This window comes from Taudactylus pleione, unplaced genomic scaffold (assembly GCF_031769625.1).
Source record: "Taudactylus pleione unplaced genomic scaffold, aTauple2 ptg000391l, whole genome shotgun sequence".
NCBI classification, from domain to species: Eukaryota; Metazoa; Chordata; class Amphibia; order Anura; family Myobatrachidae; genus Taudactylus; species Taudactylus pleione.
In genome coordinates this window covers 16560496-16578460 of record NW_028284792.1, presented here as the reverse complement: position 1 = coordinate 16578460, position 17965 = coordinate 16560496, and the positions used below count along the sequence as shown (strand labels likewise).

Genomic DNA, 17965 nt, shown 5'->3' with positions numbered 1-17965 from the left:
GTCTATCAGTTGCGTTGCATTGTCACTAAGATGCATTTTTGGGTGAAAGAGACGCGCAGAGCTAGCAGAGTCAATTTGCAGGATTCATTTTCCCAATGGCAGATTTCAGCTCTCTCCAAATATTCTCAATTGAATTGTGATCAGGGGTAGATTTACTAAAGCTTCTAAATCAGACAAGTGGTGATGATGTCCATAGCAACCAATCAGTTTCTGTCTATCATATTCTAGGATGTAATAGAGAAATGACAGACAAGATCTGATTGGTTGCTGTGAGCAACCCCAGAGACAGTGCATTTGTTCCTTTTCAGCCATTTTTTTGTGCTTTTAGTTGTATGTTTTGGGTTCTCACAACCGCTGTCCCTGTGAGGTAATTTTAGTATATAGCCGGGATAGTATTGTTTCAAATGAAAATGGCAGTCCCGATATGGACTGATAATAATCGCGGCACTGCCCTGATTTATTAATAATTAGGCCCCTAAAACTAGTTAGATGTATAGATATGCATTTGTCACACCTGCAATACTGTGATAGGAGCCTCATATTTAGGGAAGCCAATCCCGCCTCATTTTTTCAATCCTGGGATTCCCAAAATTGAGTTGAAAATCTCCGGCTGTGTGACACTTTCTATCACACGTTCACGTGACTCGCCCTCCTCCAGTCCAGATCGTAGAACAGCAGGTTACAGCACGTTTTGCAGAGTGCAAAGCCAGCCCAGGGCACTGACAGACAGCAGTAGACACTGATTCTCGTCCCAACTCCCACGGTGGTCCTCTCACAGGAGCCAGTGAGTGAGAGTCTCAGCAGTTAACCTACGCTTAGCAATAGCTGGCCTCCAACAGCAGACTCCACAGTGAGGCAGGCGCGGCTGCATAAGAGGCGGGCTGACGTGCGGCTGCGCAGTGTGACCCCTATGATGTCACATGCAGCCGTAGGAGGCCTGGGGGCAGTGCTACCCGGGCTAAAGTTTAATTGGAGGCACCAATACTGGGGTTCAAATCCTGGTGTTTTTTTATGCTAAATCCCAGGATCCTGCCGATCCCAGGTTTGGCTTCCCTACTCATATCCCTATTCTGTGCTCCTTGTCTCTTGCAAATTACCTTAAATTCCCATCCCACACAGCATCTGTCACATTCAGTTTTGTCCTTATGTAATGGCCTACTTAAAAACCGAGGACATTGTAGACATTGAAGATTGAATACAAGATGATGCTCAGATCCTAAGCAAAAACACCTCATCATTCTGCACTAAGAATATTATTGGACAGAACACTCTGTAGGCATGTGACAGACCTCTCTGTGTTAATCTGATGCCTTTTGCGATTAGTAAAGTTCAATGCGTTTTGACATGTTGAGCACTTTGGAGGTTAATGTGCCAGGCAAATTGCAGTTTCATATCTCTGTGGGCAGCACAAAGCCCATCGTGATGGTTGTCTAATATCTGATGGATTCTTCATCTGTGTTAGCTTTGGCTGATGAGGCAGATTTGAAACAGCTGCTGCACAGCAGTTTGTTACAGTGATTTAGTCAATGGGTTGAAAATCCAGGATTTCATGTGCTTTCTTTTAGGCCGAAAGCAGAAGCACAGTGGAGGGAAATTTTAATGTAATTTTACTGAAATGTAGGACATTTCCTTATTGCCCAATAAAGGGCCACATATTTCCTAATTCCTCCTGCTTACACATCCCGTATTTTCTTGCAGAGTCTGTGCTGTAGGCGTGCTAGAAAAATACTTGTGTGCAGTCCATATACAGTAATTACAGGTTGAAAATGAAGTCATCTGTGTGTAATTTGAACACCGTGTTAACCCCCAGGAAAATGCTACAAACACTTTGCTTAGTAAATTTACCTCTTTGGCGAGAATTTACGAAGCAGCGGCTTCTGTAAGCCGCTGCTTCCCGGCGGGTTGCATGTACATATTTCAACCGGCACCCGGAGTCAGTGTAAAGCCCGGCGTGCTTTACACTGACTGACTGCCATTTCAAATATTCACCTGCATCTCACCGGGAAGCTTCGGAAATTCTGCCCTTTGTCTTAAAGGCCTGTGCAGGGTGTCCTGGAGAAGAGGGTGATCAACAAAGTAAACAGCAGCAGAGTTCCAGGACAAATAGTATGGAGAAGTGATATGGCTACTTTGTAAACTCGCTGTACACTAGTCGCTCAAGTAGTTTGGAGGTTTTGTAGCGGAGAGAAATAAGGCGGAAGTTTGAGGGGGAAATGTTTGCGAAGCAACAGTTTTTACATAAACATTTCAATTGGCAATAATATTAAGTGCAAAGTCATGCAGTTGTGAACTTAATAGTAGTGCCATTTTAAACCCACACATTATATTGTATATTTTTTATATTGCACAGATGTATGCATATGCAGAAATTTGCATAACCCGGAGTTCCGACTACATGCCCTTGACACTCCCTTACTAAACTCAGCCTATGTGCAAATACCATGTAGTGTTCCTTCTAGCTTCTTGATCAGGCAGAGCGCAGATCAAGAAGGAGTGTACACCTGCACATGTGCCCTAAAAGTGGGTGATGCCGCTTTGGGATGGGATTGGTCTTGTGGCAAGTCCCCTTTCCATCATTCTAGGGGGTGTGCCCAGCACTCACAGAGCATGCACATAGCATCTATTCACCCACTGCACACTGCTCGCGCCCCCACTGGATACTGTAGCCTGTGTGGGTGGCGGGGACAGTAAGGGGCTCATCAACCTAGCTGCAGGTGGGGGTCTGCAAGCCCGCCGGTGTCAAACTGTGATAAGTAGGGTGCCAGGGCGCCTCCCTTAAAGGCAGAGCGCCTTTTAGACTTTTCAAATTAGTCAGGGCGCGGAGCTCCGCTGAATCTGCCTAGTGGGAATGCTACCATGCTGCCATTCAGTTTCGTCCATTCAACTGCAAGTGAAGCATACAACTCTGAATCACCCATAGATGTGTGTGTTCCGCTACAGCAATAAAAACCACAAGAGCCATAATGGACTAAAGGCCCTCATACCAGCAATCTGAAAACCACAATTGAACAATTTGAAGATTTGTTGGCATCCACTATACACTTTTCTGTCAGATATCTGTCCAATCTGGCTGGTTGGAATGAAAACCTGGTAATGTATGGGAGCAAATGACAATCGTCCATTTGCTCACAAACACTGGAAAATAGCCAAAAATGGTTGTTCAGACAAATTGGTTAAAAAACACAAATGTAACCAATTTGAACAATTTTTTTTGTCCTTTTTTCAGTGTTTAAAACCATATGATCGACTGTCATTTGCTCCCGTACATTATCAGGTTTTCAGTCCAACCAACCAGATTGGACAGATATCTGACAGAAAATTGTATAGTGGATGCCCTGCTTTAGGATTTCCCAATGTAGCAATCTGCGCCCATACATTACAGATATTTTTCAGTGATTTGCAGATAATTTTTAGCAAACACAGATCTGCCAATCTTGAAAGGCCCGTCATTTTGCTAGCAATGTTCTGCAAATCTGCTGATCATGTCCATACACTAGCAATCTACAGCCCCAATCCATCTGTGAAAGCCAACATGTTGGACAATTTGATTTAACAATTTTAATCACTTTTTGGTTGCAATCTGTGATCTGTGAACCCCATACATTGCAGATATTTTTATACAAACATCTACAAATTGCAGAATTGCCACAATCGATTGCTGATGTATGGGAACCTTTGTGTAACTCTGCATTAGCCTGTGTGTGTCATTCCCAGGATTTCATGACCACTATTTATTAAGAGTTGCAACTTGTTTATTGACCTTTTGAAGGGGTCAAATACTTGTGTGCACTATACCTTGTTTCACAGTGACTCTTCAGGACTAATGGGCCCATACATATGCGATGGATTGCCGCGATGCTGCAACCCAGCATCGCAGGAGAGCAGAATTCCAACATGTTGGATTTTGACGATTGCGATCAAAAAATGATCGCAATCGTCAAATCGGGGACTTTTAATATGTCAGCGATCTGGCGACAGATCGCTGGACATCGTTAGAAATTTCCGATGGCCGATCGGAAATTTCCGATCGCATCCCTGCATCGCGACGATCCGTCGCAGATGTATGGGCACTTTAAGATGTGCTCTTAATTCTTTTTGATCATGCTAGTTTAGCAAACAGATGGTTGCTTGCTATAGTTTTAGGTCATATTTAGACCTTTAAATAATGTTACCAAATAACCTTCAATGTAGTGAAGCTCCTCAAGTGATTCCAAATACTTACTAAATATAAATAAATCATAGCGCAAATGTTCTTGGCATTGACTTTACCATGCACTGTTATACATGTGTTTCTTATTTCCATTCCCTCTTCCAGACCAGAGAAACATCATGCTAGGTTTTTAGGTTTTAAACTATAACACAAAGTCTATATAAGGACTGTTACTGGCCTGTAGATCTAATGCTATCTTATCAGGCTCCTATATAAAAGCAGTTTTGTATGAATGAGCAGAGACTAAAGGGCATATGTATTAAGAATCACAACACTGCCGCGACTAAAGGCCCCCATACATCAGAGATTGATTGCAGAAATCATGCAATTTGCAATCGATTGTGTATAAAAATCTTTCCCTTTTTCAATCGATTGAAAAAGGGAAATATTTTTATACACAATCGATTGCAAATTGCACGATTGCTTCAATAAACTAAGGCCCCCATACATCAGCAATTGATTGCAGCAATTGTGCAATTTGCAATCGATTGATAAAGGTAAAGATTTTTATATACAATCGATTGTGGCAATTCTGCTATCGATTGATAAAGGGAAAGATTTTTATACACAATCGAGTGCAAATTGCACAATTGCTGCAATCAATTGCTTGATGTATGGGGGCCTTTATAAGGACCCATATCACAGGAGATATTTTTCTTTTTAATGAAAATATACCTGCTATATACAAAGGGGAACTCGCAGGGACAGCAGTTGTAATATCCCCGGCATTATGTTGAAGTCTTTCACAGAAGTGAAATGCTTCTCCTGTGAAAGCTGACACTGCGCATGCACACAGTGTAAGCTTCCGCCGCCAACTGGAGGCTGCGTAAGGGGGATCGAAAGATATCTCTCCTGCCCCTGGAGCCTCCACAGGCTTACAATAGTTTATGGTGTAAACTACTGGGGCTAAACTCTGAAAAGCTTTGCTTTTTGAAGTTTAGTACATACGGGTCAGATCATAGTTCCCATTAATAATAATGGGGACTGCGATCTACAGTGCTAATTAGAAGATTTCTGTGCATGGCATGTGCTCCGTGTGTCTTGATCTCTGACGGTGAACCTTCGGCATGCCTAGGGTTGCCACATTTTTTTGTCAGATTATCAGACGGGGCATGCCACCTTTTTAATATCTCATTACCAGAGGAACTGGCACATGAGCTGTGCCCATTAGCTGTGCTTCTCTATTTAAAATGTTAAGAAACATTTTTATTTGCGCTAACAATACCAATTTCCATGGAATCTTATCTGTATCATTGAACAACAATATTATCTTAAATGATAGGATCGTCGTTGTATACCTATATCATTACAAAACCATGACATCCAGTTCATGCAGATTCAAAGAGCAATTGTACATGTATTACATATGTTTTGGTTTATTACATTCCTTTAAAATATCTTTACGTGACTGCTTCAAGTACTGGAATCTAAAACAGTCATCAGGATAATTATTTATTAATTTATTTTCCTCTAAAATGTTTACTTTTTTATGTATTTTTTACTTTTGTTTTGAATGAAGAATTTAAATAATAAAGTTTGTAATTATTAAAATAATCTTCCGTTTTGTTTTTAGTAAAAAATTAAGTATTTTGTCTGCAAACATCTTTTGAACATTCTATATACTAATCATAACTCACTAAGAAAATTGAGTGATGCATACTTACTGTACATTTAGATTCTTTTTTGGGTGGGAATTCAATTATTTTATTGCAGCCACAGCTACCATCTAATGTCACGGGAGCTATTGAATTGTTTTTGGGACGTCATGGCCAAAATGCAGTAAAATGTCTAATCCTGCTTAAAGAGACCGTTAAGGCATCCAAAAGCTGGGCGTGATGTGGCTAAGGCCTCAGGAGGCTGCAAGCAGAAATCCGCATAAGTAATGGGAACCTGTGGCAAAAACATTTAAATTGTTCCCGTGACTTTATATGGGAGGTACAGGCACCCAAAAACAATTGAATTCGCTCCTAAGAAATAATTTATGGACACCCATTGAAAAATGTTTTGCTTTAAAAATCTTAAATGGATTAGGTGTTTCCCATTTTTAAATTACATTTTAAACATTTAAAAACACGAGTGGCTACTTTTAGCTGGCGAATGCTAAATATTGCCTCACAAATCTGAACAGTCTGCCATAGCATGATTAAAGCCAATCTCTTGTGGCTTTCTTTTCATTGTCTACCAAATACGTATATATGCTGCCATTGGTTTGCTTTTGTCTGCTTCACTGAATCCTTTCACAGTCACTGCTGCATTGATTTGCTAAACAGGTCCACTGCGTAAGTTATTAAGTTCCATTTTTATTATTTCCTTATTGACCTGTTCATTACTGGTCATGCTAGATGCATGTATGAATTTTAAAGGCAATAGTGGAAAGATGCATGTATGAATTTTACAGGCAATAGTCAATGGAAAGATCAGGACATAGACACGGTGAAGAGATGAAGGGGGCAGATCAAATGTAGATTTCACCAAGTAAAAAATAAATATGTATACACACACCTGAAAAACAATCTTTTCGATATCAACGCTCAATAACTAAGCAACAATTATTCTTCCACTCAGTTGTTAGCTGCTCCACCTCCTTCGATCTGTACAAACCTCAAATCAAAATACAATCTCTGAAAATAAGAGGGATGGAGCACTCGTAGCGTTGTATGTATGTATGTAAGCAACCTTCACAGTGACAGAGTGCCAATCGCATGCATACTTTCAATCAGGTCCATGCCAATTAAACAAACCAGTCACATGTTTTTGTTTTTTTTCTTTTAATCTCTGATGGAATAATCTGCAACACATATAGGAATCAATTTTATTAGGACCTAGTTTGCGAAAGCAAGTTTTTTTCATGAAGCTCGCATACTTTGAATGAATGTGCGCACCTGAGAAATACGAGAGTTATTTACAAATGTACAACTTTTTTACAAAATTGACCTGGGAGAAGTGCATGTAAAAGTGGAGAAACCATCCTGTACCCTCAAAAAGTGGCAACTGTGATAGCAGGACCATAATGGAAGGCTGTTAGTGACCATAAGGAAAGTACTGGAGGTTCTTAACCACTTAGATGACCATTTTTTTTCACCTAAACTAGTCAAATTGTATTTTTTTATTTAATATAGTTTAAAAGTATTTTTAAAAATCTGTTTAGTTATTTAAAAAAAATATACCTAGGGAGTGTTTTACACCCACTGTGTCCATAGATCCCCATTGTAATATCACTTCCAATCCCCCATCAGAAATAGCCACCCCAGTGGCAAAAGATCCCCAGTGTCAGTGGGCCAAATGTTTAGTACCCCCCTCCCAATCTGTCACTATATATGTACATTTTTATTTTGACTATATTCCCCACCCCCCAGCCAAAATATTATTGAGCAAATTATACTATTATGTGTATAAAGTGATTATAATAAATGTGTATGTTTTAAGAGTTGTCTTTTATATAAACACAGACACTTAGCACTTTATATATAGTATACTTACTATTAATTAAGATTTATTTCTGAAATTAAAAATATTGCACTTTAACTATCGGATGTGTTTTTTTAAAATATTAACTAATAATTGTCTTTAAATATGGTATTCTTTACACCTAGCACTTTTTTGAGTTCAGCACTAGATGCCTTTCTTTATTTATGTTTGATGTGATACTCCAATGTTCTATATATACATTATAAACACCAGAAGAGCTAATATCCAAGGCCATTGTTTTATTTATATATATATATATATATATATATATATATTATATTATAATATAATATGTGTATATGTAGTTGCTTTTTTTTTTTTTTTTTTGTAAATCAACTGTTTGGAAACCCTTCTTTAAAATTCCAGCGTTTGCCCCCGTAGTGTGACTTGAGAGCCCGTTTGTAGAGAGGTTGGGAGTCTGATAGGGAAAGGGAGACAATTCCAGAGGTAGGGAGCAGCACGGGCAAAATCTTGGAGGTGGGAGGAAGTAAGCAGTTGGCAGGAGAGGCGGCGTGCATTTGCTGAGTGAAGTGGACGGGCAGGAGTGTGAAGGGAGATGAGGTCAGAGATGTAAAATGGGAGTGGATTAGGTGAGGGCTTTGTAGGTGAGTGCAAAAACCTTTAATTGGCATCTGAAGGGGAAAGGGAGCCAGTGTAGTTTGGAGAGGAAGATGAGCTGAGCAGCAGCGTTTAGGACAGATCGTAGTGGAGAGAGGTGGGAGTCTGGGAGGCCAGATAGGATAAGCTTAGAGTAGTCCAATTTGGAGATGATGGTGAGAATGGGTTTAATCCTAGAAATATTTTTGAGATGGAAACGGCAGGACTGTGAGAGGTGCTGAATGTGTGGTTTGAAGGGGAGCGAGGAGTCCAGGATAACTCCAAGACAGTGCACTTTGGGGCTAGAGGAGATAGTTGTGCCATTAATCGATAATGAAATTGTGAGAAGTGAGGTTATGCGAGAGGGTGGGAAGATGATAAGCTCAGTCTTAGACATGTTAAGTTTAAGAAAGCGCTGGTACATCAAGGAAGAAATAACAGAGACAGTTGGAGATACGGGTGAGGAGAGAGGGGAAGAGGTCAGGGTGGAAAGGTAAATCTGAGTATCATCAGCATAGAGATGATACTGGAGATCAAAAGAGTTAATGAGTTCACCTAAAGAGGATGTATATATGGGGAGAATAGGAGAGGAGAGGTCAAAGTACAGAACCTTTGGGAACGCCTACTGTTAGTGGAAGTGGGGGGGGAGAGAGGAAGTCATGAGAGGAGATGGAAAAGAAATGATCAGATAGGTAGGAGAACAGCCAGGAGAGAGCAGTGCCACGTAGACCAAGGGAGTGAAGGATTTGCAGGAGGAGAGGGTGGTGTACAGTGTCAAACACAGCAGAGAGTAGTGGCCCTTGGATTTGGCAGAAAGGCGGTCATTGCAGACTTTTGTGAGGACAGTTTCAGTGGAATGGCGAGAATGGAAGCCAGATTAAAATGAGTCAAGGAGGGAGTGGGAGGAAAGAAAGGCAGATGTAAACAATACTCTCAAGGAGTTTGGAAGCAAAAGGGAGAAGAGAGATGGGTCAGTAGTTGGAGAATATGTTAATATCAAGGGTAGGTTTTTTTAAGGGAGACAAAGGCATGTTTGAATACAGAAGGAACAGTGCCAGATGATAGGGAGAGATTGAGGTTGTGGGCAAGATGAGAACCGGCAGAAGGAGAGAGGTAGCGGAGGAGGCGGGAAGGGATAGGGTCAAGGGGGGAGGTGGAAGGAGGGGAGGACCGAATGAGGGCCATGACTTTCTCTCCAGATACAGTGGAGAAGGTTGTCCGATTTGGTAAGATAGATGGGGTGGGATGGTCAGGGAAAGGAGGGGGAGGAGTGCTGAGGGTCTGGTGGGATCCTCAGCACGCCTTTATTTTACCTGAAAATAAAGATTTTTCCTACTTTTTCACCTGCTCAGGGCTGCACACGTAAAAACACAAATTTTCTCTAAAAAAAATCACTGAGTTTGGAATTGGTTTTGCAAATGCAATTCATGGTGCGAGTTAAACTTAGACATCAATGAGCCACAAATACAGAGTCAAGCACAAGTAACTCTTCCAATAAATTAATATAATGACTGATGTCCTAGATGACCACACACTTGTCTTTGTATCTATATTTTTTTTCCTTTTATAGAAACTGGAAAATCTGGAATGTGGATTTTTCTTTTCGGGATCCACAGGGATATCATGGGGAATATTATGGTTGGAAGACCAGGCACCAAACAGTTAAAGCTTCTGCTCCCAGAATGCCCCGGGTCCTTCCCCATATATACCCCGCCTCTAGCCATAGGACTTCAGTTGTTCGTTTGGTGCGGCAGGATTAAGACGCACCTTTGTAACAGGGGACTACTCTGGCAGTCCTAAGCTTTTATTTTTATGTTTTCTTTTCTTATGTTTGAGTCAGCAGTACTGCCTCTGTATTCAGACGCAGATAATGCGACTCCATCTACCTCCGCTGGGCCGCAACATCAGTAATTGTGCTGGTGATTTCGGCGGGTCGCGGCTGAGCTTAGCTAGTAGCAATGCTGCGACCTGGACTGCAACCGGATGTACGGAGATGTCAAGTAAGGTGATTCCTCGCTTACGAGGAATTGCATGCAGCAGTCCTTGCTTTTGGTGTCAGCAACGCATCAGAAGTCGCTGCTGTCAGGGCCTGGGATTGTCCGCGTCCTCACTACACCAATCGGGGCCTTATCGTCTGATGCCTGGGATCGGCAGCAGACTCTTCTGTAGCCACTAGGCCAGCATACCCGGCTGGTTAACGCAGCCTAGGGGAGGTAACCGCTCCCCCAGCAGCTCCTCCCCAGACGCAGTCCCTACGAAGGGTTTTGCGCATCTGGGTTGCTCCGCCTACCCTCCACGTGTATATGAGATGCTCACGGTCCACGCTTAGTGCACCCTGTAGCTGTGTTCTCAGGAGGGTCTGGGTCAGTCTCCCTGTATAGGAGCAGCCTGTGCTGGTTCCATGTAAGTCATGTATGACTTGTGTGTCCTCTCAGGACGTAAAGGATGGTTTGTGTGTTGTCTGTGTTATAGAGTCACCTCACCAATGCAGTTTACCTGTCCCTGGACAAGAACCATCTTGGGTTTCCTCTTTGTCCCAGGTTATGATGAAGGTTGTGGATCGTATGGCTGCTCCTATAATGCCTCCTTGGATGGGGTGTCCACAGTAAACTATGTTTGCACCTCCTATGCATTCTTCATGGAAGGATGTTTATGGCCATTCTAGTCAGAGTATGGCACCATCTGATGTTGATAACAGACCGGTAGTGACCAAAGCGCCTAAACACAAGGGCTCTTTTTGTCAAGTCTGCCCAACATATGGATTCAGACACATCATCAGGAAAATCAGATGATACACAGGGTTCCTCTCCAGGATCTAGCTCTGGGGAGGAGGATCATCCATCCACAGTGGATGTTCCTTCTTTGGTAAGGGCAGTTAAATCAGTCCTAGATATTCAGGTTGATGAACCAGCTCATAGTAAGAAGGCTCCAATGTGTAATCACCACCGGAAGGTGGTCAAAACAGAGTATCTGATCAGCTTACAGAGCTTATCGAGGAGGCATGGGGTTTCCCTGATAAACTGTTTTACGTGAATAAAAGAATAACATCATTGTATCCGTTTCCACCTTCTGTATGTACTAAATGGGAGGTACCTCCTACTGTGGATGCTCATGTAACACATTTAATTAGAAATGCTACATTGCCTATTCCATCAGCGTCTTCGCTGAAGTATTCCACAGATAAAAAGAATGAAGCCTGTCTTAAAGCAATATTTTCGTCATCTCGAGCGGTTACGCGTCCAGCTATGGCTGTGGTCTGGGTAGCCAAAGCTGTTGAAGAATGGATATGGGCATTGAAGGATTCACTACCAAATGCTACCAGATGACGAACATCTCCCACATACGGGAAGCAGCTTCCTATCTGGGAGGGGCTGCAGTGGATGCTGGAATTTTAGCTTCTAGGGCATCAGCAGCATCAATAGTGGCACGCAGGGCCTTTGGTTAAAATCTTGGAAAGCTGATACAGGATCAAAGAGGGCGCTGGAAATCTTACGTTTTTATGGAAAGGTATTTTTTAGAGCAGAGTTGGATAATATAATCACTACTCTGGTGGCTTCAAAATCTGCAGGTCTGCCATCTACGTCAAAGACAAGATCTAGGCAGGTTTCTTTTCAGTCCTTCCGTCCCCAGGGATGAGCAAAGGAACAGCCTTCCTCTAGGCCAACTAGTTTCCGCAAGTCTAAGCAACAAACTAAGAGGTCTGGCCCAGCTTCTAAGCTAGACAACAAGCCCTCGGCCTGATGGAGCTGGCCTCCTCCTGGGGGATGCCAGGGTGGGAGACCGACTTCTTCAGTTTGCAGACTATTGGCATCAGACAACTACAGATGCCTGGGTCCGAGAAGTGGTCTCTCATGGGTATGCCCTCACTTTCAGGAGACATCCCCACCAGAAGTTTTTTTGCACATATCTTCCATCAGATGCGGTGAAGGCCTTGGCCCTTCAGGAAGCCATTCACTCCCTGCTGCAGGTGGGGGTAATAATCCCAGTTCCTGTGTGTCAACAGGGAAGGGGTTATTATTCCAATCTGTTTCTGGTTCAGAAACTGAATGGGGTTTATCTTCCTATACTAAATCTAAAAACCCTCAACAGGTTTATCCATGTACCCAAGTGTTGTATGGAAACTCTCCGGTTAATTATTTTGGCAATGGAGCTGGAGGATTACATGGTTTCTCTGTACATTCAGGATGCATATATGCATGTTCCAATTATACCATCCCATCAACAATTCTTACGGTTTGCTGTCCTTCAGCAACATTACCAATTTCAGGCTTTACCCTTTGGTCTATCCTCGGCTTCCCAGGTATTTACTAAAATAATGGTAGTCATGACGGCCTATCTCAGGCGTAGGAGTCATAATTCTGTCATATATGGACAAACTTCTGATATTGGCACAGACTGGTTATGTTACAAAACCATCTTCAAATGACCATAGCCTGCCTACTACGGCTGGATAATCAATTGGAAGAAGTCGTGACTTTCTCCAACACAGCAGATGGTACATCTGGGAGCGTCTCTGGATTCTCGGGCACAAAGAGTGTTTCTGCCAGAGGACAAGATTGCGGATCTATCATTGCGAATACGCAAACTGCTACACAAGAGAAGGATATCCATTCTGTTCGCAATGCATGTCCTGGGATCAATGGTATCCACCTTTGACATGGTGAGGTATGCTCAGTTCCATTCCAGGCCTCTACAAAGATTGATTCCATCCAGGTGGAACAAACCACATCATCTTACAAAGTCTCAGAGGATCCTTCTTACTCCAGAGATTCGTCACTCCCTCCGGTGGTGGCTGAGAAAGGATCAAATAAACAAAGGGCGTCCATTCTGGATTCCAAATTGGGTGCTTCTCACTGCGGACGCCAGCCTTCGTGGATGGGGGGCAGTGACAGGTTATCACACCTTTCAGGGAAGATGGACAAATCAAGAAAGTCATCTCCCATTCCTCTTTGCAGCACCTCTCAAGATCCATCAGATTGGATGGTGTCGGAGTCAAGGACATCCACAGAGTTGCCCTGAAGCCACTCCTTTGATATCTTGGTTGTGTGCTTAGGGTCGTTGTCCTGCTTAAAGATGAACCGTCGCCCTAGTTTGAGGTCAAGAGCGCTCTGGAGCAGGTTTTCATCTTTCCCTCTATCCTGACTAGTCTCCCAGTTCCTGCCGCTGAAAAACATCCCCACAGCATGATGCTGCCACCAACCATGCTTCACTGTAGGTATGGTATTGGCCTGGTGATGAGAGGTGCCTGGTTTCCTCTAAACATAACGCCTGGCATTGACGCCAAAGAGTTCTATCTTTTGTTTCTCATGGTCTGACAGTCCTTCAGGTGCATTTTGGCAAACTCCAGACGGGCTGCCATGTGCTTTTTTACTAAGGAGTGGCTTCCGTCTGGCCACTTTACCATACAGGCATGATTGGTGGATTGCTGCAGAGATGGTTGCCCTTCTGGAAGGTTCTCTCTCCACAGAGGAATACTGTAGCTCTGACCGAGTGACCATCGGGTTCTTGGTCACCTCCCCACGATCGCTCAGTTTAGACGGCCGGCCAACTCTAGGAAGAGTCCTGGTGGTTCCGAACTTCTTCCATTTACGGATGATGGAGGCCACGGTGCTCATTGGGACCTTCAAAGTAGCAGATATTTTTCTGTACCCTTCCCCAGATTTGTGCCTCGAGACAATCCTATCTCGGAGGTCTACAGACAATTCCTTGGACTTCATGCTTGGTTTGTGCTCTGACATGCACTGTCAAGTGTGGGACTTTATATAGACAGGTGTATGCCTTTCAAAATCATTTCCAAACAACTGAATTTACTGCAGGTAGACTCCAATTAAGCTGTAGGAACATCTCAAGGATGCTCAGTGGAAATAGGATGTGCGTGAGCTCGATTTTGAGCTTCATGGCAAGGGCTGTGAATACTTATATACATGTGATTTCTTATTTTTTTTATTAAATTTGCAAAAATCTCAAAAATACTTTTTACACATTGTCATTATGGGTATTGTGTGTAGAATTTTGAGGACAAAAATTAATTTATTCCATCTTGGAATAAGGCTGTAACATAACAAAATGTGGAAAAAGTGAAGCGCTGTGAATACTTTCCGGATGCACTGTAACTGGTGTACCTTGGCAAAACCATGCTGCACTGGAGAGGTTTATATTTGAGAGAAGCGTGTCCAGACTGAAATCTAAATATCAGAGTAAAAATAAAATATTTCTGGGCTACATGCAAAAGCAATCAGTATTTTACCCTACATGCAAAACAATAAAAATATATAATAATAATAATGTAAGTGCACCCCTTGCATTGCAACATGGTTTGTTCTAGGTGCAGTTACTTTTTTTTTTTTTGCTTTGCTCCCAGCTCAGAATCCGCTCCATGGCCTTGACTGACACTGAGGTTTTACATGTATTGGCTTTGTTGCCTCAACATAATGTCTTCTTAAAATTAATATTATATATTTTTTATTGTAATGGAATGTAGTATACATGAATACAGGATTACAAGTTGTTGTTTTCTTTGTTTTTTTTTTCCAGTTGAAACTGTGGAACAAGTACAGAATTTCCAACATTCCCTCACTGATCTTTATTGAGGCATCCACGGGAAAGATTGTGTGTAGAAATGGCCTTTTGCTAATAAGAGATGATCCAGAAGGTCAGCACAATACATAAACTCTATAATTTCCTATTAATAATATTCACATAATATCTGTTTACTGATCATGGTATAATGTGTACAAACAATTATGTCAAGAAGGCTACACTGCTCTCTCCTGGGAAATTAGACGTTTTTTGAAGGTCTGTTTCCCTACTGAATCTTAAGGTGCGTACACACTAGGCGATCAGGAAAGACAGTACGATTATGACATTGTAATCGTACCATCGTTCCTGATCCCCTGTAGTGTCTGCACTGAACGATCAGTCATTCAGTGCAGGCACTGTCCATCATTCCTGAACATGCCAATCTGTCGTTATCGTCAGATTGTGCTGCATGTTCAGGCGATGGACAATATCGGAAACGACCAGCGGGAGTGCGCATCGCTGGTCGTTTCCGATATAAAAGTGCACGATTTGTGCACGATTACTGAGCAACTGCACGATTACCATGTTGTAATCGTGCAGTCGCTCAGTAATATCGCCCAGTGTGTACCCACCATTAGATGGATATTAGAAGTTACTGTTTAATCTGAGGTGAATTTTTAGATCAGTAACATTATACAGCATTTTTCCTTATAGTACCTAAATGTTCCTGACAAAAAATATATATATATATATACACACGCACTGCTGGAGTCTCTGACACTGCAAGTCTACTGTGCATACATAATATCTCAGAGAAAATGGTTCCTGCATCATTTTTCTGTCGATTAATGTATGGTCCAAAACATTAAGCAAGTGAACCATCACACATTCTGCTACTATAAGGGATAAATTTACTAAAGTGAGAGTTTTTAGAAGTGGAGATATTGGGCTTCATTCAGAGGCTGCCATACAGTCTACGACCGCACGGCCGCCTCGATGTTTGTCCTGTGTGCATGCGCACGAAGGAGCCGGCTCCTGCGTGCGCATGCGTGAGACCCGCTACGACCGACAGCGCCGGTCGTAGCGGGTCTCTTTCCAAAGGGGGCGAGCTGTCGATGTTGATTGACAGCTCGTCCCGTTTGGAAGGCGGGCCGGGGGGGTGGCAGCCCAAACGGAGGCGTTCCCATAGGAACGCCTGCCGTTTGGGGGAGGGCCCACTGACATCACTAGTGATGTCAGTGGAGAGCTTCTGGCTTTGACAGAGCCAGAAGCTCTCCGGGGCTTACGACAAGTGAGACCCTACCCTAGGGTCTCGTCGTAAGCCCCGATGGTCACGATGGTCTATGACCATCGCAACCATAACCATAGCGGTCGTTAGAGCTGTGGGTGTAAACCCACAGCCTAACGACCGAAACAGAGGCGGCCGGTCGGGATGCAAGAGGCCGCCCAGTTTCTGAGCGACCGCTTGCATCCTCCGACCGCCTCTGAATGAGGTCTATTGTCCCTAGCAACCAATTAGATACTAGCTATTATCTTCTAGAAGGTGCTGGCTAAATGTTAAGTAGAATCTGATTGGTTGCTATGGGCAACATCTCCACTTTTCTCCAAAATTCTCTCTTTAGTAAATATTCCCCTTAGTGTTTGCTTAACTTTGCCCCGCATCAATTTCAGTGTTTTCTGAAGCACTCTGTTGCGCTAATGGTAAAATACAGTGTGAGTCCTGAGTACACTTTGTTACAGGAAAGGTATTACATGCCTTAATTAATGGAATTCTAAGGACATTGTGCAAAGTTTTGACTACACCATAAAGAGTGTTATTTTATTTTTTTTACACCCGAAAATGTGAACTTCTTGATGGACAGATTTGATAGTCTTCATAATGTATGCTTTGATTCCTTTAGGCTTGGAGTTTCCTTGGGGTCCAAAACCTTTCTGTGAAGTTATTGCTGGTCCTTTGCTCAGGTGCAATGGCCAGTCCCAGGAAAGCAGTACTTTGGAAGGCTCTTATGTTGGTGTCTATTTCTCTGCACATTGGGTAAGTGAAGATGTTTGTGCAGTGCTTACATATAACTGGTATTTCCATAAAGACAACATCCCTTGCTTTACATCCTATCTGGAGGACATTGCAGGTTTGGCACTGAAGACACTTAACTAGTTAACATACGGAACCAATGCTCCCTCCCCTATATACCCCTGTTTCTTCCTGTAGGTTCTGTGTTCTTAGGGGGTCATTCAGACCCCAAGCGGGTCGATGTTCCCCCACTGCGCATGCGCACGACGGAGGGAGCTCCGTCGTGCGCATGTGCGAGACCCGGCGAACGACGGGCTCTCCATCGCTCCGGGTCTCGCACCAAAGGGGGCGTGCTGTCGATGTTGATTGACAGCACGCCCCTCTTTGGTGGGCGTGCCGGGGCACGCCTGCCAGACGGAGGCGTTCCCATGGGAACGCCTACCGTCTGAAGCCGGTCCCACTGACATCACTAGTGATGTCAGTGGGAGTGATTTTGGCTCTGATAGAGCCAAAATCACTCCAGGGCTTGCGGCAGCGAGACCCTATCGCAGGGTCTCCGTCGCCAGCCCGATGTAAAGTACTGTAATCTCTAACACTCACATCCCCAACCTCCTTCCTGGGATATAGCCAAGGCTGTGAAATGACTTGGAGTATACCTGGAAAAATGGTAGTGCAGAGCTGGCACTAGGCCTCTGGCTAGGGTAGTAAGAAGGCTAGTCAGATTTACCTAGTGGATTATAGTGTAGCTTTAAATTGCTATATACTTTTCTGTAACATAAGTATTTCATAGATGATCTTGTACTTATTGTTATGTTTTTTTAAAGCTATCTGTCTCTCATTTACAGTGTCCTCCATGTCGAAGTTTGACCAGAGTACTGGTGGAATCTTATCGGAAGATCAAAGAGTTAGGACAAAAATTTGAAATTGTCCTCGTTAGTGCCGACAGGTGAGTGTTTGCGATGTAAGTTACATACAAAATGCTATATTGCATTTACTGTCCTTAAAGAATTTATATTGAGCTTTGTGATTGTAAATGTAATGGTTATTTTTAAATTCTTTGTATTTTCACTTGTGCCTTAATAGTACCATATTTTTACTTAAAATTTGTATCCAAATGAATATATTACCGTATGACAAAACGTTATAATAGTAATGCTGAT

The 17965-nt window shown here is 42.8% G+C and overlaps 1 protein-coding gene across 1 annotated transcript in view; it reads left to right on the top strand.

Annotated features, from left to right (window-relative positions):
* Positions 1-17965, top strand: part of NXN (nucleoredoxin) — a 118392-nt gene that overhangs the window by 50466 nt on the left and 49961 nt on the right. Inside the window, exons 2-4 of the mRNA XM_088445984.1 lie at positions 14810-14927; positions 16696-16829; positions 17651-17751. Coding sequence (XP_088302110.1) covers positions 14810-14927; positions 16696-16829; positions 17651-17751 — 353 coding nt within the window. The remainder of the gene's footprint in view (positions 1-14809; positions 14928-16695; positions 16830-17650; positions 17752-17965) is intronic.